Source organism: Osmerus mordax, chromosome 13 (assembly GCF_038355195.1).
Source record: "Osmerus mordax isolate fOsmMor3 chromosome 13, fOsmMor3.pri, whole genome shotgun sequence".
NCBI classification, from domain to species: domain Eukaryota; kingdom Metazoa; phylum Chordata; class Actinopteri; order Osmeriformes; family Osmeridae; genus Osmerus; species Osmerus mordax.
The window spans coordinates 289,694-317,663 of NC_090062.1; the positions used below are offsets into that span (position 1 = coordinate 289,694).

The following is a 27,970-nucleotide window of genomic DNA, read 5'->3' on the forward strand; positions in this document are numbered from 1 at the left end:
AACGAATCGCTCTCTGAGACTACTCATTACTCCCGAGTCATACTAATGATTCGTTCAAAATGAACGAATCGTTCACGAACAACACATCACTACATCACTGATTGACTGGGACTGACGTGGCTGCATTTGTATCAGAAACTGTTCACAAAAGAGGAAGGGTTTAATAAAAAGGAATGACATGTTGAAGTGTAGTATATAGAACAAAGGCTTAGATGGGTTCAATTTTTTAATTTACCGCCGAATCCTATGGTTTTCCTATCATTCTCCGCCCCTCTCGAATAACTGACGCAGGCTTTGAGTCTGGCTGTTTGCAGTCGTCTGACTGAATTGGGATTGCAACAGATTCACAGGGGAGTCAGCAGATCACGTCTCAGACACGATTTCGGTTTGAAAATCATATCAGATGATGCGGACGAAATAGTAAGTGGTTACAGTTGATTCGGCCATAACTCTGATTTATAATGTACGTCGTAGTTAATCGTTGTATTTCGGTTTAAGCCGTTTCTGCATTGCTTTGTGTGGGGGAGAGTGCTTGGACTACGTAGACTAGCTAGTCAACGTCATCGTCAAACCCAGCAGCAGCAGATAGCAAGCCAGCCAGCTAGCTAGCAAGCGTGCATGTAGATATCTAAAACCTACGGTATCCTTTGTTCTTGGTATGAATCACATACTTTTGTGTTGCGCGCATTGATCAAACAGGGTTGTAATCTGACTAGCTTGCTAGCAAATTTGATATTGTAATCATGATGATCACGGCAATATGTTACAGCTAAATTAAAGTAGTACGACCTACGCAACAAGGCCGGACGCGATGTGTTGTACCGACAATTAGCAAGATAGCAAACGTCGATTTCGGACAACATACCAGTGATGCTGGCTGGTTATTTACATTACCTTGGTTAATTCACTCTATTAATAAGATATCTAGCTAGATAACTGGCTAGTCCTACACGTCAGACCCGCGTGCTAGATAGAACTAACCTAGCTCCAATTTACTAGTCTAGCATTAAATCGGTTAGAGCTAGCTCTAGCTAGGTGAATGGACTAGCCTAGCTCTACCCATTTAGCTAAATATCTAGCTACTATAGAGCTACAATACCCATCTTAAAACATGGCTTGTGAGCCTTTTAGCTAGTCGATTAATAATATATTAGAGGTATCTGTCGTCTATGCTAGTTAGACTCTAGTCGTTAGCTAACTAGTCCAATTGTTGTACAGTTGTAACGAAGGGCAGCTTTCGGCAAGTTAGTCTAACCATACAGAATCATGTCGTCCTACACTACAAGCTAATGTACAGTACAGTAGCTGGCTGTATTTGTATGAATTTACACTGTTTTGTTATGCAACGTGTCAAATGTTACAAACCCAGAATACAGAAACGTTTTATGACAACTACTAGCTAGCTAGTCTACTACCGGAGCGAAAATGGCTAGATCTAGCTCTAACAAGTTAATATTATTGGCCAAGTAGTGCTACTGTAGAGCTAATTGTATTACTAAACCGTTTAGCAATTTGGAAATGGCAAGTTCGCTGTGAACTAGCATTATACAGCAGCGAGTTAGCTAGAACTTAACTCGACGTAGGGTAATGCTTAGCAGACTTAACAGACTAACTGTTAGTTGGCCAAAGCGAGTCGACTAGAGTCCTTTGTTTTGACAGTACACATGAACATTAATATAACGTTAACTGGCAATAAAATATTGGACTTCAGGGCTTCACCAACAGTGTGTACAAATGTGCAAGCAGGCACGGAAGTTACATTTGACATTTACACTTTATTCAATTGGCAGAGTTTTAAACACAAAACAAAAAACAGCGATATACAATTAAAGCACAGTAGAAGATCATGGAATTGAAGGGCTACAGTAGTTCCCATCCCACGTCATCACAGAATGTTTTAAGACAAGGGAGAAAGTAGGCTTTTATCTAAAATGCTTCAAAACCCTGTTTGTAGAAGTTGGGTCATATTGTATTATATTGTTAATCCATCCATTTGGTTTTACTGTGCTGTCTATTCTAGGATGTTGTGGGCGGGCATGCTCCAATCCCTAATTATACTTGATTGCTTACAAAAAGATTCAATGTCCGTTAGGCTAAGTTTGTGTAACGTTATAGCAATTTCAGAGCCATAGGAGTGTAACAATATATCGTGGTACAATACATTACAAAAATGTAGCCTAACTAGCTGTGTTCGACTTCATGCGGTGCCAACAGCCGGCTGCTGCTGACTTGAAGCTGAGAATGCCATTGGCTGCTTCAAGTCAGCCGGGCGCAGGCGACGCCGGCGCTGCATGAAGTCGAACACACCTACTATGTATCGTAGAGTCATAGATATCCTATTGGTTGAGCTACCAACACACAACCTCTTGCACCTGCGTCACGCGTGCACACAGCATTGAGCATTCACAGCTTGAACTGGGAAGTAGCCTAGCAGGGCAAAATGAGTTTGGCTGAAACTGAAATAGAAGATGCCCCGCCCACTTATAAGTCCGACACCTGGCAGCATTTTGGTTTTCCAGTCACTCGACAAGGGGACGGTAAAAAACAGACAACACCAACTGCGTGTAAATATTGTACACAAAAAAACACGAGTCTACGTGTTCAACATTGTCTGTTTGTTGCCAGATGTCGGACAGGGCATCTTCTATTTCAATTTCAGCTAAACTAATTTTGTCTCATTTAATACAGTACCACAACGACAAAGTATTGCAATCAGGGTTCCCGCGGAGTCTTAAAAAGTCTAAAATTCAGAACTTTAAATTTAAGGCCTTAACACGTCTTAAAAACGTCCCGATTTTCATCCAGTCAGGTCTAATAAAGGTTTTACCCTTGTTCGTTTCCTGAAACGCTGGACGCAGACAGTTATTACAAAGTAGCGAAAAAGTTGAGTCGTAGCCTACAAAGCAGAGCTCTAAGTCTTCGCTACAAACAAGACCAGCAGAACGCTGCCCTCAGAACGTTGGTTCGGTGTGTTGTAGTTCTTTCTGGGGGATATTGGTGTTGGTACGTACGCGGTGATAAAGCTACAAATCCTGTGATAAATGCAATACCTGCCCGTGAAATACGTCTGCGTCTCCTCAGAGTTTGTTCGGCTACGTGTGGAAAATGGGAAAGTGTACTTTCAACGAGACATGGATAGATCACAGCGATTTCCGCTGTTGGTTACAAGCGGTACCCAGCTCCAGGTACGAGGCTTGCTGCAAACTTTGCCCAAAAAATATTCAATTAGATTACTAATAATGCATTGAATTTTTTTTTCAGAATTTTTGATTTGGTAATGCATCGTGTAGGTCTTAAATTTCAATCTTAATGGTCTTAAAATGTCTTAAAAAGGTCTTAAATTTTACTTACTGAAACCTGCAAGAACCCTGTGCAATGGGTGCGACTACAACCAGTAAGTAACCCAAACTTGAAAGTCGTTAATGTTGAGTAGGGATGGGGATCGATACCCGGTTCTGTAAGGACCCGGTTTCAAATTTCTCAAAACCCGAAGATCAATAAGGTCCGAGCTTATCGATACCGCTATCGAGACTAGGTAGCCTAATATAATGTAACTTATGTCTCGAGAGAGAAGTTATGTAATTTAAATCAAATCACTGGTGCACAAACGTACATCGATTGTCTAATAAAATTACTAAATTCAATTGGATGGCCTGCCAAGAATTTAATTGGCTCATGCCCTATACTTCGCTTTATTTCTCATTTTGTTGCTAGCTACGATGGCTGAACGTAAGCGGTCAAAGGCTTGCCTACATTTTAATAAAGATAAGGATGAGGCGACGTGTAATATATGTTCGAAGATAATTTATTCTAGGGGGGGGGGGGGGGGGAGGGGGACACACACACTACTGCAATGAATAAGCACCTCAACGTTGTGCATCAGCTAAAGGTAAAATGCATTCAACTGTCTTCGAGAAGCAATGGTGCCAACTCCAGCTGCCGGACAATCCTCCTCCTCAACCCAAGTTTGCATGGTGAGCGCAGTTAGCGCACCCCAATACGTAGCAAGTATCCATCGTTGACAATAATAAGAGCCAGGGCTCTACAGTGCAATTCACTCGCCAATGCCCCTAAAATTTAATGCATGCGCGAGTTTACGAGCACAGTCAGTGTGTGAGTAAAGACTAGCCTCCCCCGCCCCGCTGCTGATCATTCAAACCATAGTCACTGGGAGCATAGCTCTGTGGGCTGCTTAAGCATCTTGTTAAACAATAACAGAGACAGAACAAAATAGGGATGAGATAAGGAAGGTTTGGGTTTGGTTAGCTGGTCATTTAGCTAGATCAGGTGCCCTTTGTTGAAACGTGTTAAACTTTTCATAAAGTCTTGAACAATCAGAATCAGAATTCGGTTTATTCGCCATGTATGTTATACAAACACAGAATTTACTGTGGCAGGGAGGTGCAAAACACTAAACATATACACATCTTAAATTAAGTAAAAGTACAAAAGTTTAACTATTTCTAAGAACTAAACAATCTAAGAATACAAAAATTTAAATATATATAAAAATAAGAATGACGGCTTGTCAATGTCACTTTTTGTCAACCAACCAATCACAGTCATTTATACTATTTAGTCATCCAGGTTGTGGATATTACATCTGTTGTGGACAATTGTAGATTTAGCCAGAGCCAGGATCCATTGTGCAAATACGTGCTCCTTTTATCCAGCCTCCACCTGAGAGCAACACATTCCCCTTGTTCTATTTGACATCTGTTTTACTTAAGTTATTGTTATAAATGTTGTTCAGTAATCTTGTTTACATAAAGTGTGGCGTGGGTTGTGTGGGTGCTGCTATATGTTTAACATTTGCCAAATTCATTCATTTAGATGGTGGTTAGCTCAAGCTCACCCCAGAAAAGTATCGATGGTGGTATCGATAAAGACTCGGATCGTTAAGCAGTCTCGAAAATGGTATCAATATCGATACAAATTTACGACAAAAAATGGACGATTCAATAGTATTGCGATATTTGGGCCATGGTTCAATATTATTGCGATACTTAACATATTGCGATAACGCAAGTATTGCGATTCGATTCTGCGATATATTGCGATTCATGTCCCCCATATTATTCAAAGACATTACAAAAAATTTGGAAAATAAGACTGCTCAACTCACATCTAATGTCACATTTAATTCTGTGAACAACATTATCTTCTACACATTAACCTGACTACGGTCGCAACAGCAAGTATTACCAACGTCTTTGTCCAGTCACAAATATGTCAACAAAGCAAACCGAAACTATTCTACTAGGGCTGAACGATTAATTGCATTTGCGATAATATCGTAATGTGACAAAACAAGATTTTGTAATCGCAAAGGCTCCGATTTTACTTTGGTCATGTGACACTCGAGAGTAACGCAGTTTGCAGACGAAGGATCTAGGGCTGCAACAACGAAACGATTAAATCGATTAAAATCAATTATTAAAAGCGTTGGCAACGAATTTCATTATCGATTTGTTGTGTCGCGCGATTATTACGCCACTCAATATGTCGCAGAGATGTTTGAGTATAAAAAAAAAAAGTTTAGTTGAGCGCGGAGCGGAGGTAGAGGAAAGGCCATTGGAGAGACGTTGTTGAGTAACGTTGTTCTGAAACACATGGCGGAGGCAGAGAAATCAGTACGACCCAAGTCATCCAAGGTGTGGTAAGCATTTCACACTAAATACATCGAAACAGTGTGTTAATTGACCCAAGTGAAGTTATTTTCATATTCGACATTCGTCTCACATTCGGAAGACGCTACTTTGCAGCATCGCGTTAGGGACCGGGTGAAAACAACCCACACCCTTTTGAAAAATGTAGACTTTTATAATATTTTTTTGAATATAAAACCTCAAACAGACACCAGAGTATCTTAACAATGTCTGGTATACTTCCACAGCCTTTACTTTTTCAATGAAGTTTCAAATAAAATTATAGAAAATCACTAATCTTTGAAAATAGCTTAATCCTCGCAAATCGTAACTTTTTTCAAAATTGTGTCAAAAAATCTTAAATATACACCAGATTATTCTAATAAAGTCTGGCCTACTTCCACAACCTTTCAATTTTCAATAAAGTTTTAAACAAAACTCAAATAAATTGCTCATCTTGGAAAATAGCATTAAATCCATGCTAATATTAATAACTTTTTCAAAATTGTGTGCCTGTTTGTGCAAATTCTGAAGATTTTTTGCACTGAATTTGCACTGTCAGTTCTGTTTTTGAATAAAGGGTTGGAAATTAATGCTTTTTTGTTTTAGTTGTTTTATCCGATTCATCGATTAATCGAAAAAAGAATTGACAGATTAATCGATTATTAAAATAATCGTTAGTTGCAGCCCTAGAAGGATCAACTTTGCACGTTACACTTTGCTAATTTTGCCTTTACTTGACACTGCGCAGCATCTTTTTTATAGTGCTAAACCTGCCTGGCTAACGTTGCTACCTCACGGGGCAACACTACCAACCTAATTCGTCCCTAAACAAAACACCACAAAGCCATGTACGAGGCATAGCTAAAATGCTGAACACCAGTGTGTCAAATAAGCCAAATAACACTCGACAGGATCACTGATTGAAATGTTTCAAAGCCTAACTCCATATTAATGTACTACTAAATTACTCAAGCAGTAACAGCGTTCATCACGAAATATATGATGCCCCTCGGTGATACACATACCGTAGGATCACTATGGCTGACCGTACCATACTGTTTCTGCTGGAGATCAGTAGGCTAGTATATATCTATATTAATAAAAGGCCTACATCAAATAATAATCGCATATTAAATCGCAATTGCAAATTAATCACAATTGTTATTTTCCGAAATCGTTAAGCCCTATATTCTACTCACCCTAAAAGGTTTCGCCTGGTCCAGGTATGCAAAGAATTATACACATTAAACGCCACAAAGTTGTTGCTTCATCCTTCCTTCGCCATTTCAATTTTCGCACTCTCTCACGCACTATCGCTCATACAAAGAGCTGTGATTCAAATATTTACAATCGGAGAGTGTGAAGATGGCCGCTACACTCTGCCCTTTCGATTGACACCTTGTTTGACCCAATGGGAGCTTCCATGCCCGGTTGACAGCCAACTAGGTCTGTGCGTCCTGCCCCCCCCACACACACTTGTTCTAAACAAATTTCTCAAACTGGCTTTGACTGGCTCTGAAATGAGCTTGTTAGCCTTGTAGCTAATGAGATGCTGAAAATGCTAATACCCAACATGCTAGGTGTCTGTGGAGCCTTCAAAATAAGTCCCGGGTGTAATATAGATAGACACAAGCTGTGTTTCTTGTGGGTCAATCCTGGGAATCAGATAAAGCACTCCAATGTGTTCATGTTTTTGTGTTTCAGTAATACTAATGGGGGATTTAGCTGTTATATATGATAGTTCTAAGTACCACCTTTCATTAGAGATAACAATTATGAAAAATAATACATTTTTATCATAAGTATTTGACCTTGGTTACAAAGGGTCATTTTGGAGTCTCCAAAAGGCCCTTTTAGAAAACGCCTGGATGTACTCTTATAAAAACGTGTCAAATATGAATATATTGTGTTATTATGTTTGACTTTTGACTTGAATTGGGTAAGACAATACATCATCATTTGATATTCAACTCCTATTAGTCATGCCTAGAAATGACAATCTGTTTCTTTGTTCCCTTCTTTAGAAAATCAACTGTTAGTCTAACTTCTTTCACTCAAAAAAAAAATTTCTGTCTTTTAAAACAGTTAAGTTTAAGACCAATATTGTTTTAGATTCTCTATTTTACCAAATCACACCTCTTTTTATCAAAGATATGATAAAAGCAATTTTCATTATGCCAAACCAGAATCCGTATGCTTCTTAAATGAAATAGAGACCAAATAATGTTCTTAATGTAGCTATTAACCAAACATTTTTCCCAACTATATTTTCTATAAAGGTCAGATAGGTAGAACTTCATAACTCGTTTTGCTGCAGTTCAAAACGAGCCAATTAGCTGAAACCATCATAACCACAATTTATCAGACTTGATGAGTCTTCCCAAATTATTTTCAGAACTGAATGTTATAATAACCCTCTTCATGCACTAATACCATTTATTAATACAACATTATCACAGCCTAACTGTTTATTCCAAACAGTATGCCAGGCTCTGATAAAACTCTGAAATAACTTAAAACCAAATTACAATTAAACTCCAACTAAAAATACATTTAGTTTTTTCTCTTGCTAATTTTTAACCAAATTACATCTAATACCTCTGGGATCACCTTTGTAAGATCTCAAGTAACGGGACTCTTTTAGCCCCCACCTTTCTCCAACTCTCCTTGGGATTTGTGTAACTTCTTGGTCAAAGAAAAAAACCACACCACACTCCTCTCTATTTTTATTCAACACAAAACAAGTTCAGGGACTCTAACCCTTTTAGGACTTTAGAGGACACTTAACCTCAGGGACTCTAACCCTTTACACAAAACAAGTTCAGGGACTCTAACCCTTGAAGTGGATTTAACCCTCTCCTTTTTTATAAACACAAAACACGTAGGCCTACAGGGTCTTTCACCCTTTTTGAAGAGGACTCTAACCTCTCCTTGACAAAGACAAACTTGTAGGGACTCTCACCCTTTTGAAGAGGACTCTAACCTCTCCTTGACAAAGACAAAACACGTATAGGGACTCTCACCCATTTGAAGAGGACTCTAACCTCTCCTTGACAAGGACAAAACACGTGTAGGGACTTCCACCCTGTTGGAGAGGACTCTAACCTCCCCTTGACAAAGACAAACGTGTAGGGACTTCCACCCTTTTGGAGAGGACTCTAACCTCCCCTTGACAAAGACAAAACACAAAAACGGTTGATTTCCCACCACTGTTGGTTTGACTAGGTACGATGAAACATAGTAATCGTCTAAATTTGGTTCTCAGTTCCGAATAGCAGTACTTTGAATTAACAGGTGTCTGCTTACCTTTTTTTAATGTTGAGGCACCTCTGACGATTACGTCTGCCTCCTCTTACCGGTGTATGGGTCTTTCTCCCGATCTCTCGGTTGTGCCGGAACCCTCTGGACTCCCTCTTTTCAGCGTTGGGGTCACCATTTGAAGGACTGAAATATTGTATGTCTATTCCAATATGTAATGATAGTATGTGATAGTAATGACACAAATCTGTGTTCTAGAAAGAGTGGTCTGGAGTCGCAGAGGTCCGATAATATCAGCTTTAATGCAGCAGTTGGAAATCAACAAGTACAGAGCTCTGGGGTTGTCTAAGTTTCCCTACCCGCAACAGAGTTTGGGCTGGTTCACAAAGTCCAACTGGCGATCTGTCCCTCCCCAGCATACAGTGCAATTAAAACAGAAAGATGAAAAGAGGGTTGAGCTTGTTCTCTCGTGCATCAGGGAGTTGTTCTTGCCTACGCGTCCCACCTGCTCGGGTGCCGTCTCCACCCGGTTTCAAGGTTGTTTCTGAAAATGAAGAGATAGAGACACAAACAGCCTGCTTCCCACACCTTGTGTGAGACACCATGTTTAAGCCTGAGCACACTTCTCAAATCATAAGACAGAACTTTAATAAGCACAATGCATTACTTTACTAAGCACAATATATTATTTAAACCCTATTGAACAACTGAGCTAAATCTTTTTTCTGTTTATGGGATGATTGATACCTTTTAACATTGTAACTGACAACCCCTAAATCAGACATAAATAATCTTCTTTCTCGTTTTTTTTCTCCTAAATCCCCTGCGTTTAAAATCAAAAGCTTTACTTAAAAAAACTATGTAATGTACTTGTGTGAATTTAACAGACATGTCAAGGATATAAGAACTAAGAACAAACACATTTAAATGAACCAAATAAACACCTTTGACTTCCAAAAACCCAGCTGCCTGAAGAAATATGTCCACCAGCCCCTGTTGTATTATAGGCAGAGAGTTGTGACCTCTAACTCTCTCTGGGGGATATGCACAAAGTGCCAACCAAACCACAGACCAAAGAAAATAACCAATTCCCTGGTGAGGTTTTCGTCCATCTTGGGTATTATCATAACAAAGAAAATCGGAGCCTTTCACTCCCTCTTACCTGCAATATCACTCACATATACTCATCATTTATATTCAATGTGACTAGCTGTTTCAAGTGTCATATTGAGGGGATAGATATAATGTCATATTCCTGTCGACCGTTAAACTTAGCACCGACTTTCAAAAGTCCGTTAGCGTTACCTGAGCACAAATGTCATTTTCTCAATCCCGCAGAAAAGACCGTAAATCAGTGTCCCTGAGAGATGCGGCTCCTCTTCCTCTCCTCCCGTCCTTCTGCCTTTGCCATGTCACCCTCGAAGCTCGCGGTCCATCTTGTCTCTCTCACTCACTTGCACAACAATGCCCAACTCCCCAAGAGTCGGCAGAGCCTCGACCAGCGTTGGAAAAGTTTTCACTCCCGTGTCCAAGGTGACTCTCAGCTGCGCAGGGAATCGACATCCGGCCCGAATCCCCTTCATAGGCTTGGTTTAAAAAAATCTGATAAATAATATAGCATTTGTAAAATACTTTCTGACATTTTAAAATAATAACTAGTGATTAAAAAAATGTAATAAACTAGTTCAATAAAGCCTACCTGAAGGCTGGCTGCCTCCACAACCAGTCTGGAATAAGTGTCACTGATGTCATCTGTGGTCAGGAAAGGCAGTGACTTAAATCGTAGATCCAGGGCCGATGCTGTGTGGAGGGTGTTTTTTTTCTTCAACAGTGCTATATCTCTTCTGCAGGTCTTGACTTATTGCCTGTTTGATGTCCCTCACAATTGCTTTGTCCCCCATTGCCTCGTGTGTCATTTAGCAGCTTTGCCTGCACTGGAGCAATGATAGACAAAGTGGGATTATTCTCTTCTGAAACAATTTTTGTGGCTACAAACATCGGTCAAAGTGCCTGCATTATGTCCTCAGTGTCTGTAATGTCATTTTCATTGAGGGTGCAGATATCACTGCCTGACCTCCTGACCTCAGAGGACAACAGAGCAGCACAGATTGCTGGTTGTTGTTCCAAGAAACGTTCAAGCATTTCGTACCCACTGTTCCAACGGGTCACAACATCGGTCTTGAGCTTGTGAGTGGGGAGGTCCAGAAGCTTTTGTTTTTGCTCCAACATGAAGTTGGCGATTGTACTGTGGTGGAAAAAAGTGGTTATGCGTCAGACTCTTCCTAGTAACCTAGCGACAGCAGGCAGCTTTAGTGTGCACTGTGTGGCGAGGTTGAGGTTATGGGCAAAACATTTCACGTGAAAGTAGCCCACCACCTGCGCAGCCACAACCATGTTGGACGCATTGTCCATAACCAAAACAATCTGTTTGTTAGCGATGCCCCACTCTTCGGTTGCCGTTTTCAGCACCTCAGCAACATTGGCCCCAGTATGACTCTCATGCATCGCCCTGGTTTGTAGAACATGAGCTAAAAGCTGCCATTCATTCGTGATGCGGAGTTATGGTCATGTACGACTCCGTAGCTCTTGATGACCAACCGTCACACGTTATAGCTACTCCTTCGGCTAAACTCAGTTTCAGGCCGCTAACTCCAAATGGTACTTTGTGAGATGGGCTCTCAAGTTTGTCGTATTCCCACAGTACTTAATTTTCATGTGGCATTCTTTGCAGATGTCAAGGTCTTTACTATTCGCCTTTTGATGGAAACCAAAATGTACCCACACTTTCGATTTGAAAGAAGACGGAGCGTCCGTGTACAACCGGTTGAGATGGTGAAGCCATTTTCATTTGAATTTGCTGTTGAATGCACGTCAACAAAGCACCGCAACAAGCACCACCTTGTGGATGTAATATGCAAATGTAATATTATCAGAGTAAACTCAGAGAAAACCAATGGAGAAAACCCAAAAGTAAAAAAACATAATTATATAATTAAATATTGCAATCGGGGCTCCCAACTTAACTTTTGTCCTCACTGTCCCGGTACCGTCCCGAAAAACTATTGTTACCGTCCCGAACTGAGCTTCAACTGTCCCGAAATTGAAGATGACATGTAAATTCCAATTGCGTCAGTAATTTTTTTGGCCCTATTTGTATGTGTATCTAATGGCTGGTTAAGCACTGTAGGGAGGAGAAGTTGGACAGTTTTCTTTTTTTTGTCTCGTTCCAGTGATTGGCACACCTGGGTGATGGCGTTGGATATTTTTTGTCATTTAGCACACGCCAGATGCGTTATATGCGTTAGCAATAAAGTCACAAGTTATGAAAGACAGATTACCTAATTACCTAATTACCTAATTTTTTGAATGAAATCAAGCTTGGAGAAATTCCTCAACTCTGTGATATTGGCAGACACCGCTGCTGTCATTTTGTCTTGAATTTTGCGGGGATTACGCTTACAATGTAGCTGGTGTAATGACGTTAGCTGCGCAAATGTCCAGTAATATCTCGATTTTAATTGGTTCATGTTTGATACATAACGTAGGTGATTACTGGCATAACATATTTACGTGCAAAGACACAGCAGAGTTGTGCTTTTCAACGTACATGTTGAAGAATACAGGATCGAAGTGCTTGTCGTCCGCAGTGAGTAAAGGCTTATTCTACAATTGTTTTTGTAGCCTATTTGATTATGCGTAACTGCTACATTTGTCATCGTAACGTCTAAACAATTGGAATAACACACATATTGCATAAACAGTAAAAATACAAATACAAGTTTATTAAATAAAATTATTTAATAAAAAAATTTACGTTTGAATTTTGGCAGGGTAGGCAGTGCCTACCTTGCGTACCCAGACTGCGAGTCACTGCCCACAACTGCTGAACAACGCCGACACACAGTGCTTGTCTTATCCACCACTCTCTCACCTGTACTACTGTATCAGGGTATTTACATCCAAATCAGGTGAACGGTGTAGGAATTACAATAAATTTTATATGTGGCCCCCCCTTTTTTAAGGGACCAAAAGTAATTGGACAATTGGCTGCTCAGCTGTTCCATGGCCAGGTGTATGTTATTCCCTCATAAAGGGAGTTCGTTATTTCATTGACAAGGAGCAGATAAAAGGTCTAGAGTTCATTTCAAGTATGGTATTTGTGTTTGGAATCTGTTGCTGTCAACTCTCAATATGAAGTCCAAAGAGCTGTCACCATCAGTGAAGCAAGCCATCGTTAGGCTGTAAAATCAAAACAAACCTATCAGAGAGATAGCAAAAACATTAGGTGTGGCCAAATCAACTGTTTGGTACATTCTTAAAAAGAAAGAACGCACTGGTGAGCTCAGCAACACCAAAAGACCCGGAAGACCACGGAAAACAACTGTGGTGGATGACAGAAGAATTCTTTCCCTGGTGAAGAAAAACCCCTTCACAACAGATGGCCAGATCAAGAACACTCTCCAGGAGGTAGGTGTATCTGTGTCAAAGTCAACAATTAAGAGAAGACTTCACCAGAGTAAATACAGACGGTTCACCACAAGATGTAAACCATTGGTGAGTCTCAAAAACAGGAAGACCAGATTAGAGTTTTCCAAAAAACATCTAAAAGAGCCTGTACAGTTCTGGAACAACATCCTATGGACAGATGAGACCAAGATCAACTTGTACCAGAATGATGGGAAGAGAAGAGTATGGAGAAGGGAAGGAACTGCTCATGATCCAAAGCATACCACCTCATCAGTGAAGCATGGTGGAGGTAGTGTTATGGCGTGGGCATGTATGGCTGCCAATGGAACTGGTTCCCTTGTATTTATCGATGATGTGACTGCTGACAAAAGCAGTAGGATGAATTCTGAAGTGTTTCGGGCAATATTATCTGCTCAGATTCAGCCAAATGCTTCAGAACTCATAGGACGGCGCTTCACAGTGCAGATGGACAATGACCCGAAGCATACTGCGAAAGCAACCAGAGTTTTTTAAGGCAAAGAAGTGGAATGTTCTGCAATGGCCAAGTCAATCACCTGACCTAGATCCAATTGAGCATGCATTTCACTTGCTAAAGACAAAACTGAAGGGAAAATGCCCCAAGAACAAGCAGGAACTGAAGACAGTTGCAGTAGAGGCCTGGCAGAGCATCACCAGGGACGAAACCCAGCGTCTGGTGATGTCTATGGGTTCCAGACTTCAGGCTGTCATTGACTGCAAAGGATTTGCAACCAAGTATTAAAAGTGACAATTAGATTTATGATTATGTTAGTTTGTCCAATTATTTTTGGTCCCTTAAAAAGGGGGGGGCCACATATAAAATGTGTTGTAATTCCTACACCGTTCACCTGATTTGGATGTAAATACCCTGAAATTAAAGCTGAAAGTCTGCACTTAAAGCACATCTTGATTGTTTCATTTCAAATCCATTGTGGTGGTATACAGAGCCAAAATGATAAATTGTGTCAATGTCCAAATACTTATGGACCTAACTGTAACAGTAGTTCCGCATTAAATTAATTAATTTGCACAAGTTTTATTTACTTTTATACCGTGTATTCTCCATGTAATTTCATGCACCGAACCGTGACGCCCGTACCGTACGGTTCGGTACGAATACATGTACCGTTCAACCCCAACCAGTCTGACTTGATGTGCTTTATGGCCAAAAACTAGTGCTGTCAAACGATTAAAATATTTCGCGATTAATGGCATAGTTAACTCGCAATTAATCGCACATTTTTATCTATTCTAAATGTCCCTTGATTTCTTTTTGTCCAATTATTTTTTCTCATTTTAATGCTCTTATCAACATGGAAAAGTGGATCGGATTGCTTGGTGCAAATGTTTTTTTTAAATTGAAAACAACATCAATCGCCTGGCTTTGACGATTTGGCTATTTCAGACTGGACGTGCTGCGATGATAGCTCAGTTCACAACGACGAAACACAGATCACTTTGGTCTTGTCAATGGAACCATTTGGCAACTTTTTAAAAGTAAACTTTCCATTCAGAATCTTATTGGCATCCATTTCGGCGTCTCGCGCTCGCCATCCACTCAAAACGTAACGTTAGCCTACTACTCTTTAACCGGCTCGCAAGCCCAAACAAGTGAGTGCGGCGTGCCTGTTGTTTTGTTTCCGGTCTAGCTAGATCTGGTGTGGTGTTGTAGTTTTTCTAACGTCAGTAGTTGTTGCAACAACATGTAAAAAAAATACGTTTGCTAGGCCAAAAAGAACGTTAATCGAACAATAAAAAATTTTACGCCGTTAAAATGGGTTTGCGTTAACGCCGTTAATAACGCGTTAAACTGACAGCACTACCAAAAACCCTTGCTCAAAGCAGGATGAGCTCATGGGAAAGACCAGCATGATATCTACCATTACTCCCATGTGAGTAAACTGGCCCGGTTTCCCAACAGTCTCTTGCAGCAGGTGTTGCCACAACACCTGTGGCTGAAGGTGTCTGAAATGGCGGTGGACAATTACCTTCAGCTCCAGCCACTCACGTGTTGCACCTGTGAGGGAATCGAACTGGCAACCTTCGGATTACTAGCCCGACTCCCTCACCGCTCAGCCACCTGACTCCCTAGTATTAACTAGAGTTGGGCGGTACGATATGGATTTTGACTATACTGGGTAATGGACTGCATTTATTTATTTATATAGCGCTTTTCTACCTTAGCGGCACTCAAAGCGCTTTTCAATGTTTGCCTCTCATTCACCCCTTCATACTCTCACTCACACATACCGACGGCAGCGAGCTACCATGTAAGGCGCCGGCCTGCCCATCAGGAGCAACTTGGGGTTTAGAGTCTTGCTCAAGGATACTTCGGCACATGACCTAGGAGGATAACTGCGGTAGAGCCTTCCAGAAATAAAATTAGTCACAGGCACAGCATAAAATTACTGTACGGAGCTTTAACGCAAATATTGCCATCAATATCAAAACAAGCATTGTTATTGGGCTTTACCCTTCGGTTTTGGATGACACAACGTTCAACGTTTAGCCTACAAAGACTTGGAACCTCAAATTTAGCATGGAAGAGTGTAGCCATGCAAGCAAAGATGCCAGGGTGGTTAGAGGCCAACAGAATCGAGTATTCAGCCATGTAATAACATGACTGAATACTGAATAACATAACAATAACACAACTTTTTTCTCTTCACACCCCTAAGGATCCCTCAATATTTGGACTACATAGACAACCTCGGTGTGTCAAAAGTTTCTTCTTGGTAGCGATTGAGTTGCTTGTATTTTTATTTATGTTCTGTTGCATGGTTTAAGTTGAAATTAAATTGTGGCGAAAAGTGAAGCTAACAGTGGCTAACTTGCTAGCCACAGTTATTGACGTTACTAACGTCACGAAAACACTTGTGACTACCTCTAGCAGAACGTTAGTTTAGCAGCTCCTTAACTTCTGGGAGATAGCTAGGCTGACTATAGCTTTACTGCAAGGCAGCAGCATAAACGCCACAAGCAAAGAGGCCAGGGTGATAACTATTCACTCATTTTACTTTGTGATATGAAACACAATTGAGAAGTGTAATGTACAATATTAGCTGATATTATTAAGGAAGTACATCTACTTTCGGAAATAGTAGTCTACTATTTCACTGAAGCATTAGCATCATGACATTAGCCCCTGTTGCCCGGGCAACACATCGGTCAGCGGTCTATGATGCATCTGTTTTCAATCGTTAAAATAAACATTCCTCACAAATACATTTTTGTTGTAGGATTTATTATGACATTAGATTACAAGTAAACGATTTGTTTGTGAAATTAATTCCTGTGGTTTCAAACCAGTGTAGCTCACTGCAACGCTGTAGCCTACGCGAGACACAGTACTACACTGCTGTGTTCGTCTTGGTAGCGATTGCGTTGGTAGCTAGCGATTGCGTTGGTTGAAGTAGCTAACAAAAACATGTCCACAGCTTTTTAGGAAGTCAAACGGCGACAGAACGTTCTGTCGCCGAATGTTCGGCACCCCCCTTACTTAAATCAAAAGTCTTTCAATAGGTGAAACTATCTGACTACTAACCTGAACTTCATTGCCACAGCCTAAACTTTGTCAATCTGTTCATGAAAATAAATAATTTCAGCCTTAACCGTACAACGGAACGTTCAATCGAATTCAACCAACGCAATCGCTACCAAGACGAACACAGCAGTAGTCTAGTACTGTACTATAGTAGTACAATTTACCGGGGCAGCTTCTCCACACAGGGCTATATCGCATTTTGCATTGTTACTGACAATCGTCACCAGTGAGCTTTTTATGAATGAGCGATTTTCCACGAAATAAATGGCAAGCTTATTTACGTTTTTGGGGGCATATTTTCAGTTAGCAGATGGTACTGTTTGAATCGCGAATCCATCTGCGATAGCTACTGCCGGTAACGTCGTTGTTAGAATAATCTTCAAAGGGGGTTCTTTATTAATGAATGAATGCAATATGAGTAGGCTAAATGCCTGAAAATATCACGAGAAGGGAAAAACTTAAAAGGACGTTTAAGTCAGAGATAAGGTCAATTTTTACACCGGTCTGCCAAATGTATTCGTTTTAATTCAACTATGAGGCTGCTATATAGCCAATCACCATTCCCTCTTGCAGGGGAAATGAGAAGACTATTTCATTCTACACTTCACTCTTAGTATTTTGAGTTGTAAATGAGCAGAACAAAAATTATGCTTTTAAAACTATAATCTTTATAAATAATAAGTATGCATTTTTATATAAAATATACAGAAATATCAGTCGGACCCCTCTGCAACCGACGCAAGCAAGCACACCCTACAATTTCCCCAGAAATTGTACCCCCTCTAGTTTTTCTTGTGATCCCATAAACGTGCTGTTGAAAGCTACATATTTGCTGTTTTTCCGTGGCAAAGCACTGCAAAAGTTTGAAAAATTCAACTCATATATTGTGATACCTTTACCGTCTGTGATTCAAAATTATACCGTGATACAAATTTTAGGCCATACTACCCAGCCCTAGTATTAACTTAAATAGTGTTTGCTTCCATTAAATTAAATTGGATTGTACAAGCAATGCCTCAAGGAGCTTTACAGAAGCCAAAGACCCAACTTCCTTTACGGGTTGGACTATATAATACTCAGGGATCGAAATCAACTTTTTTACTTGGTAGCACTGGTGCTCCCAACTTAATGTTAGAAGCACCAGCAAAACTTTAATAGCATCCACAGAAAATGTTTGTTGTCCTTTCGGCTCTTCCAATTTTAGGCACTAGCTAGCTCCCTGTCACGTGACAACGGTGCGCAGTGACAAGGAGTGATTGACGACTAATACCAATCTGAAATCTGCATTAAAGTTAACAACATAGAGATTACGTTTAATTTGTTATGTAAAGTTAGATAGAATGGTGGACTGGTAACTATCAGCTCACAGTAAGCATGTACTGTGCAGTAGGCTAATTAGCAAGTGTTTTGTAAATACATTCATGGTGGCACCATAACGATTATTTGCACTAGCACAAATGCTACCAATTATATTTTGAGGTTGCACAGATATCATTTTGGGAGTATATATGGTATATAACGGACGTCATATTGTATAAATATTGCCATAACTCTACGATACATATTGTATCGTAGAGTTCGTAGATAACATTTTGTATTGCAATATATTGTTCCACGATATATTGTTACACCCCTAGAAATTAAGTTTAGAACTATCCAGTAAGTGATGCTTATACATCTTGATTGTGTGTTGTAGGCTACATTTTTATCATATTATGTTTTTGTCTTTCAGGTTACGGCCATGTAAAATGGAGGATAGTTTTGATTGCGACTGTGGTGAGCTTGAGCCACCTGATCACTGAGGGGAATACAATTCAGTGAATGACAGAATTTGGATCAGGCAGTTAAAAAAGAAAAGAAACTGAGAACACGTGTATGTATTTGTATATGTGTATATACACACATATAAATATAACATGTTTTCTGGTTTTATGTACATTTGTATGCAGCTGCTCAGGAACAGTCACACACTGAATGTATTAGCACTGTGAAGATGCAACTAGATACTTTTGTAGTTTCTCATGAGTTCAAAACGTATTCATTGACCTCAATTTCCATTCCATTTGATTTTTAATAACTTTATTTTCAGTTCAATCCACATATGTAAAAAACTATTATATTACATTTCTATGTTTGTATTTTTTTTTTTTTTTTTACTAAAATGTGATTACAGATTAAGGCATTGAATCAGACAGTGAGGGATAGATGGGGGGAATACAGTAATCTTTCAAGTAAGCTAAAATTTACATCCTGAAGTTGGGAAACTGGTTGCTTTATCGAAAGCCTAAATAGCATAGAGAACAGCCAGGCGACTGCAACAACAACAAATTAATCAAGATGGCAGAGAAGTTTGAGTCTCTGATGAACATCCATGGTTTTGACCTGGGCCCCCGCTACATGGACCTGAAGCCTCTGGGCTATGGAGGGAATGGGCTAGTGTTCTCAGCGGTGGACATGGACTGTGACAAACGTGTAGCTGTCAAAAAGATTGTCCTCACTGACCCCCAGAGTGTGAAACATGCTCTCAGAGAGATCAAGATCATCAGGCGCCTTGACCATGACAACATTGTCAAAGTAAGAACAACAGCCTAGTTTGAAATGATCCCACTTAAAGGCATACACTGTTTGCTGTCTGTCTACTGTGTTGACTGCAGCAGGCAAACCTACTGTAATTTAAATAACATTTTGGATTCCTTTTTTTTTTTTTTTCTCGTCTACCCAGGTGTTTGAGACACTGGGCCCCAGCGGTCGCAGACTAACTGAGGACTTAGTCTCTTTGACCGAGGTAAACTCTGTCTACATTGTACAGGAGTACATGGAGACAGACTTATGCCAGCTCCTGGAGAGGGGGCTCCTTTCTGAGGGCCATGCCAGGCTCTTCATGTACCAACTCCTCAGGGGCCTCAAGTACATACATTCTGCCAACGTGCTGCACAGAGACCTGAAGCCTTCCAACCTGTTTGTCAACACTGAGGACTTGGTGCTTAAGATAGGGGACTTTGGGCTGGCACGGATCATGGACCCACACTACTCACACAAGGTAAGCACTACACACAAATCAGTAGGCTGTTTTTAGGGTTATAAAAGTGACATACTTTGGCTTTACTTTCTAACCTTTGTGTAATGACTTTTAGTTCAATGCCACAAATGTCTGGGTTTAGCATATAAGTTGTTGATGGATGACACTTATTTTAGACTCATTCAAGTATCTTAACACTAGAAGTGACAAGCAGGGGTCATTTCTAGATGTGTTTTATAACCCATTAGAATTTCTTTTGTTAAATTCACACCGGGAAAAGCAAATTTAAGGATACTTTGCTCATGTTTTGGTTTAAATGCTGCCGTCTGCGAATTCTGCCATTTTTCGTTGCCTTTCAAGGCTGTGATTTGCTTGTCAATCAGCAGATGTTGCAAGGGTTCTGTCATTCAGACCAAGATTATATTAGTTTTGCACAGTATACTGGTACTAGGGGTGCACGATATAGCGACTCAATATAGTTTTTGTGATATCACGTTGTGCAATATCAATATCTAAAATTTCCCGAAAAGTATGCGATATTTTGTTGAGAGATGTGCCGGGGCTGTGTGTTGTGATCAATTTAGAGCCTGCATATCTCATTGGCCAGTTGCCCTGTGACACATGCACACTTCGATAGCGTGAGTGAAGAGGGAGATAGAGACAGCTAAATGAGCAAGAATTGAAAGTACAGAAAGATAAAGTGCGAACTGCGAATAGTGTGTGGAGCGAAAGGAAAGAAGAGACAGAAAAGTACGAATATGAGTGTGGCTCAGGGAGACGACGATATTATGGAGATTGAAGAGGAAACGTTAGTAGCCAAAAATGCACAGTAATATCCCATAAAAATCTTCCACAGTTAATACACCAGAGCTAGCAAAGCAAACATCGCTGTCGTAGTGGTAACTGCGACAAGAGCTCCAAGAGACATAATGAAATCACCAAAGCTGTAACATACTATTTGGCCAAAGACATGATGCCCATTTATACAGTTGATAAAGAATGCTTCAAGAAGCTTCTGAATGAACTGGATAAAATATACCAAATCCCATCCCGATAGCCTATTTGTTATACTGAAAACTGCATTCAAAGATTCCACTCCGTTCCATTCTACTTTAATGTGGCGAATATGGAAAGGAAATCCTTTTGTTCATAATCACGTTGTGAATGTCAGAATGTCAGTTTAACTATAGGCTAAGTTTAACAGCCTGACTTAAATAATCAGTTGTTTGGGGTTGCTGCAGCACTAAAGAGCAGGCAAACTGAGCATTTTATTTGACATGACTTGAAAATCTTGCTAGCTAACATGTCCAAAAACCGTTGAAATTAACTGTTTTAGTAATCATATACTTTTTGTACATTACAATTACGTTTAGGGTGTTAACTATACAAAACATCAAACATCTCAATTTTGACAGAAAACAGATTTTCAATCTTTTTTGGCTTATAGCCAACAACGAGCAGCCGAGACGTCCGACGGATTCTTGCAGACCGCCACATATATGTTTAAGAATATCAAAATTAATATCTATCTATTGCGATATGATATCGCAATATTCATGCTCAATATCGCGCAACCCTAACTGTTACTGTACCGAGGTACTGGCTTTTTAGGAATGGTTCTATACTGGCATCAAGAATTATTTTTACTTTTATGCGCCTAAACGGGCAGTTGAACCTCAGTGATAAAAGCTATAGGCCATTGTGTCTTCAAGAAAAGCGGAACTGCATGTCACGCCGGCGCTCTGCTACATGTGGCCGGTGTTTGGAAAATTAAGTTCTACAGTTCCCCATTCCCCACGAGTGTGCAAAACCATGATGTTTTCTCCTGTTGCTAGGTTGAGCTGTATGTGATTGTATTGTATTTTTGTGTGTGTTCACTTATTGTGTACCTACTTTCCATCAGAATTAGGTACATTTCGTGTTGCTAGTTAGTTGCAATCAAATAGGTATAGAATATTTTTTTCAGAGGTTTTATTTTTCAATCATTAGTCTGATGTACGTTAAATCTAGCTTTCACCGTGTTCAGAGTCTGTAACACAGATAATGTCTAGTAGGGGTGGAATGATACACAGAAGTCACGATTCGGTTCATACCTCGGTTCAGGCATCACGGTTCGGTATGAGTTCGGTACAATGGAGGAAAAAGCTAAACAAAAATGCAGAAGCCAATTTTTATTGTGCATGTCTCAGGCTGTACCACCTAGTGTAATACAGTCTCTCCCCTGAGCTAGCTGCAACAGCCTGAAGTGTCTAAAGTAGTAAGATGTAAACAGTAAACAATAAGAAACCAGGTTCCTCTATGAGTGAATACAGCCGCATTGAAGATGACATGTCAATTCCGATTGCTTCAGTGTTTTTTTTTGGCCCTGTATGTGTATCTAAAGGCTGTTTAAGCACTGTAGGGAGGAGAAGTTGGATTTTTGTTTTTGGTCTCGTTCCAGTGATTGGCGCACTGGGTGATGGCGTCGGATATGCGTTTGCATGTTAGATGTATTTCCACTCACATACCCCACAACTGCTGAACAACGCCGACACAGTCCTTGTGTTATCCACCACTCTCTCATCTGTACTACTGTAACTGATTGGGAAACCGAAGTTTTCCCAAACTTGCGATCTTAAAGAGGCTAATCAGCGTGTGAACACTCAGGTTGCTCCTCCAGTCAGCCTTGGTCCGCTTCATGGCACTGAAGCCCCTCTCGACCGTTGCTGTGGACAGAGTCAGGACCAAGATGAGCTCCACGATGAGGAGGAGGTTGGGGAAGCTACTCCTTCACTCATTATCCAGGAAAAAGTCCTGCCACACATTCCTTTGTAGGCCCTGTGTTAAGGACTTGATCAGCACCTTAGCACCAGGCCACTACACATGCCTTGCTTTGTCACGGTCACATCCCAGACTGTGGCAAGTTGGTCCCTACCATAGCTGGCTAGCTCTTGATGGTCAGCAGGCCACTTGCAAGGATCCACCAGTTTTTCTGCAGCTTTCAGGACCTGCTGAAACTCAACCCGCTTGACTCGGGACTGTAGTCTGGCAACCACACTGGACAGGAGCTTCCTCTTGACACTGAAGGAAAAATACAATTAACTAGAGAGGCTACAATTTCTGGGGAAATTGTAGGGTGTGCTTGCTTGCGTCGGTTGTAGGTGGGTCCGTCCCCTTAAGTTTTTCCCTTCTAGTGATATTTTCAAGCATTTAGCCTACTCGTATTGCATCATTCATTAAGAACCCCCTTTGAAACAAGCTGAACCCCATTTGAAACAAGCTATTGTAACAACTTGTCACCGGCAGTATTTCAGATGGAATCGCGATTCAAACAGTACCATCTGCTAACTGAAAATATGCCCCAAAAAACTTAAATAAGCTTTAGGGGGAAATGGCTAATTCAAAAGAAGTTTGCTACGAGCAAGCTGAGAACGTTTCTTTTGACAAAGTTTAGGTTGTGGAATTGAAGACAGCGACGCACCACACAAGCTTGAGTTAAAATATATTATTTAATGTGAAATTACTTACTGTACATGCATGTCTTGATTTGCTTAAACGTACATGTGCTGCTAGTACACCACGGCACGATACTCGCTGGGCAACAGCACATCTATGCACGTATCCATGCGTCGTTGCTAACGTGTGCTGACGTTGTGACGTAAGCTAGCACTTCCCTTTGTTGACACAAGGCACTTTTTGCCACAAAAAAGTTGTAACCTCCTAAACCGTGCAACGGAACGTAAATAAAAATACAAGCAACTCAATCGCTACCAAGACTAAACTTTTGACACTGACGTTGTCTACGTAGTCCAAATATTGACGGATCCTTAGGGGTGGAAAAATAATAATAATATATATATGTGAGAGAACAATGGTTGTGCTCGCCGAAGGCGTGAGCACACCCAATTATAATGTCTGAGAATTTACCCCCTTAAAAAAAATCTCATCCTTCCTGTTTAAATAGATACCTGTAAAACTCTGCTCTGCTCTCCCTGAACCTCAACAGCTCCACATTTTAGGTTCCATTCAGGGTTTCTGCTAGGAAGCCCTCCACACACTCCACTGCCTCTGTCTCTGTGGCTGTCAGCCTAAGCACTGCTGTTTCAAAGGCATACAGTGCCTCTGGCAGGGTAAGCCCATCCTCTTGCAGCTTGAGACTCAGACTACAAGAATCAAAACATGACTCAACTCAGGTACACTACGCTGCAACTTACATTCAAAACTAGAGAGGGTACAATTTCTGGGGAAATTGAAGGGTGTGATTGCTTGCGACGGTTGCAGATGGGTCCGTTTATTATAAAACAAGCCAAACCCCCTCTGAAACAAGCTATTCTAACAATGTTGTCACCAGCAGTATTTTCCAGGAGTATTTTTCAGATGAAATCGCGATTCAAACAGTACCATCTGCTAACTGAAAATATGCCCCCAACACGTAAATAAGCTTGATATTTATTTAGGGGGAAATGGCTAATTCAAAAGAAGTTTGCTGGAAGCGGTTGTTGTCCGTAACAAAGCCAAAAGCGACCATTTGGTCTCAGTCTAGAGCCCTGCATGGAGAAGCTGAATTGTGCTACGAGCAAGCTAGCCTAGCTGCTGTTGCTAGCCAAACTTCACTGAATGTGCCGGAAATGAAAAACGTTTCTTTTGACATAAAGTTTTGGCTGTGGCATTGAAGACAGCGATGCACCACACAAGCTTGAGTTTAAATACATTATTTAATGTGACATTAATTACTGTACATGCAAGTCTTGAATTGCTTAAATGTATGATGCTTCTAGTACACCACGGCACGATACGATACTTACTGTGCAACAGTCTCTTACTAGCACATCTATGCACGTCGTATCTATGCGTTGTTGCTAATGTGTGCTGACGTTGGGATGTAGGCTAGCACTGAGTTCCCTTTGTGCACACAAGCCACTTTTTGCCACAAAAATGTTGTAACCTCCTAAACCATGCAACGAAATGTAAATAAAAATACAAGTAACGCAACCGCTAACGAGACGAACCTTTTGACACCAACATTGTCTATGTAGCCCACATATTGAGGGATCCTTAGGGGTGGGAAAAGAAAGAAGAAAAATTATAATATATATGTGAGAGAACACCCAATTAACTGATCAGACAGATACATTTTATAGAAACTTACCAACTCAAGACTTCGATGACATCTTGGACCAGCACAATGAAGAGATGTGAAAGTCCTTCAACACTTGCACGCACTGCTTGGCTCGCCCAATCATTTCAGCACTTGCGGATCTGTTTGATGTAAACAACCACTTAAGGATGAATTAACAGAATATAATTTGAATTCTAATTAGAATTACATAGGCTTAGGATCATTATATAAATGAGCTCAAGTAGCACATGACAAATTGGGTTTATGTTAAACATTGTTTTCCCAACATGCTAGTTTACTATGAAGAACTGGCTGTAGGTTGGCTTACTACCCTGTTACTTGCCTTTCTCATCCTTTCTTGGTCTTACATGTCATCCATGGCAGCCAACTCCAGGCCATGGCTCAGGCACTGGATATTTATCAAGTGGTGAACTTTGGCAAGAAGGAGTGTGGCAACACCCCCAAGCCTCCCCACCATCACAGCAGCTCCATCAGTACCTAAGCCCACTACCTTCTCCTTCCACTGGGATATGCCAGCCTTATCCAATGCTGTAGAAACATTTGTTTATTGTTGTAACGTTACTTAACAAGTGAAAACACAGCAACACAAACAGATTCAATAGCCAGGCTTGCCAGCCCTCATCGCAGCATAATGGCCAGGCGCTGTGGCGTGCTGGAGCTCTTCTACACCAATAAAGATGTTTTTGGGACGTCCACCTCTCAAGATCCTGACAAAAAACCCTTCCAGGTCTCTGCCACTCACGTCAGTAGATGAGTCTGACAGAACACTTTGAAAGCACAAAAATGTACCGCTTTAATTTCTGCAGCATAGCCCTCCCACAAATACAACATCAACAAACCTGAAAACAAACAAGTCAAGTTAGGATAAATAATATTGGGGGTATTTAACTTATTCACTCATACCTCAGTGTTCTTTTTTTATTTGCAACGGACACAAAACTTTAAACTAGTAAATCTAGTAAATTAGCCATCTAAAATCACAGGGCACATCGACATTAAGGCTTGTCTGCTTGTCTGGGACAAGTGGATTTTTTTGTAGGGCAAGTGGAAGAGAAATTGACTTGCCCCACTGGACAAGTTAAAACTCAAACAAAATAAAATGCCATGTTACTTCACGTTATGTTCCACTCATTATGTCTATTTTACCGATTTTATTTGACCGAATTCTGCATTAGCAAAACACAAAAGAAGTGGCTTTGTCCCAATATCTCTACAGACCATGCATCTCATTTCATGCTCAACACTTGAACGGGGGCTTATTACTTGAAAGAGGAATTATTTACTGTGTCGTCTCAGTTACACTATCAGGGCTTTGAAATACTGTGACTCTACTTCGGTAGGCTATCCACAGTTTTTGCAAGCTAACGTCACTGTGTCCAATCCCGACCGCCGTAAACTCCTATTGTCCAAACCCGAACGGGGTTTGGACACTCAGTTTCCGGTCTTGTTGCCAGCATTTTCTTTTGCAATCGCCAGCAAAGTGCAAGTAGTATTATTTTAGGCATACCAAACAATCTACGTGTCAAATTTCATGAACATGTATGGACGTTTACATGTCTAAATAATATAGGAAAGTTACTTTGGCCGAAAGACCACTCGGCGACACTCGGGCAACGATCTTTACTCTGACAAGTGTGTCTGTGTTGTCATCGTACTGCTACTATATGGGTTAGCATATGAGTGTATTTCAACGCTAGCTTAACACTACTTTGTCTTGCCAATGAAAATACACGATCATGTGTGACGTGATCTGTAGTCGAGGGGAGGAAGGGATGGGGGCTAGCAAACTTTGAGAAGAGTTCAACAAAACATCCAGCAGGTGGTGGTAACAGCCAGTCAGGTGGCTGAGCGGTGAGGGAATCGGGCTAGTAATCCGAAGGTTGCCAGTTTGATTCCCGGTCATGCCAACTGACGTTGTGTCCTTGGGCAAGGCACTTTGCCGTACTTGCCTCAGGGGAATGTCCCTGTACTTACTGTAAGTCGCTCTGTATAAGAGCGTCTGCTAAATGACTAAATGTAAATGTATACAGTCAAATTGAGATTTTATTGCATAGTTTGGAGATGTTGAAGCGTGATATCTTATTGTGGAGGACATAACTACGTCCCCGGATATGTTGACAGCATTGATGGTCAGTTTGGTGACCCTGGATCAAGTTAATATCCCCCTTAAAAACGGCAGCGGCAAGTGTTTACTACGAGGATAGAAGTGCGGTCGGGTTTGGACAAGGGTAGCGCACGGCTAATTTACCGGCGTCAGCGTCTTTTTACCGGCTCTAGTAAAGGCTAAGCTAACTCTTTTTTTTTTTACAATATTTAGCTCGAAAGATAAGAAGTTAAAACTTAACGTTAAATCAGTAAATCAGCTGAAAACGTGATACGATTTTTATCAATATTTGAAGTGGCATTTTATCAGAATGTTAGCTAAAAACCTCGGGATTGGACACAGTGACGTTAGCTAAATTTATACTGTATCTAAAATAAGATAAATAGCCCCGAGACAAGCTTTCACGGGTGTTCGCACGTCTATGTTGCTTCACTCCTTGTGCCTGTGCCTCATCCATTACTGTTTACAACGTTAGCAGGACTACTTGGTTGGCGTTGCCTTCTTAGCGTGAGAAGTACAAGGTTTGGCGTGAGAGAGTGTGAACTGGTTGAATTGCGTGTCTCACGGCCAATGCGTGAGCTTTGGCAGCCCTGTATTAAAAGGTGTATAGCGTACTTTACAGTTGAATATGAGCTGATATTTAACTATGTACTTTTAACCGATACAAATGCTGCTAATGCTTGCTAGGTACACAGCTGCCAACGCTAGCTAGCTAGCTAGAAACGTAACATAATGTTTTTTTTAAATAAAATTATAAATCTTTACCCGGACAAATGACTTTTGTGCATGG

The 27,970-nt window shown here is 40.7% G+C and overlaps 1 protein-coding gene across 1 annotated transcript in view; it reads left to right on the forward strand.

Moving 5' to 3' along the window:
• Positions 1-321: 321 nt before the first annotated feature.
• The window catches only part of mapk6 (mitogen-activated protein kinase 6), a 42,107-nt gene continuing 14,458 nt past the window's right edge, over positions 322-27,970 (forward strand). The window contains exons 1-3 of the mRNA XM_067249490.1: positions 322-420; positions 18,671-19,512; positions 19,661-19,978. Coding sequence (XP_067105591.1) covers positions 19,276-19,512; positions 19,661-19,978 — 555 coding nt within the window. The 5' untranslated portion in view covers positions 322-420; positions 18,671-19,275. The remainder of the gene's footprint in view (positions 421-18,670; positions 19,513-19,660; positions 19,979-27,970) is intronic.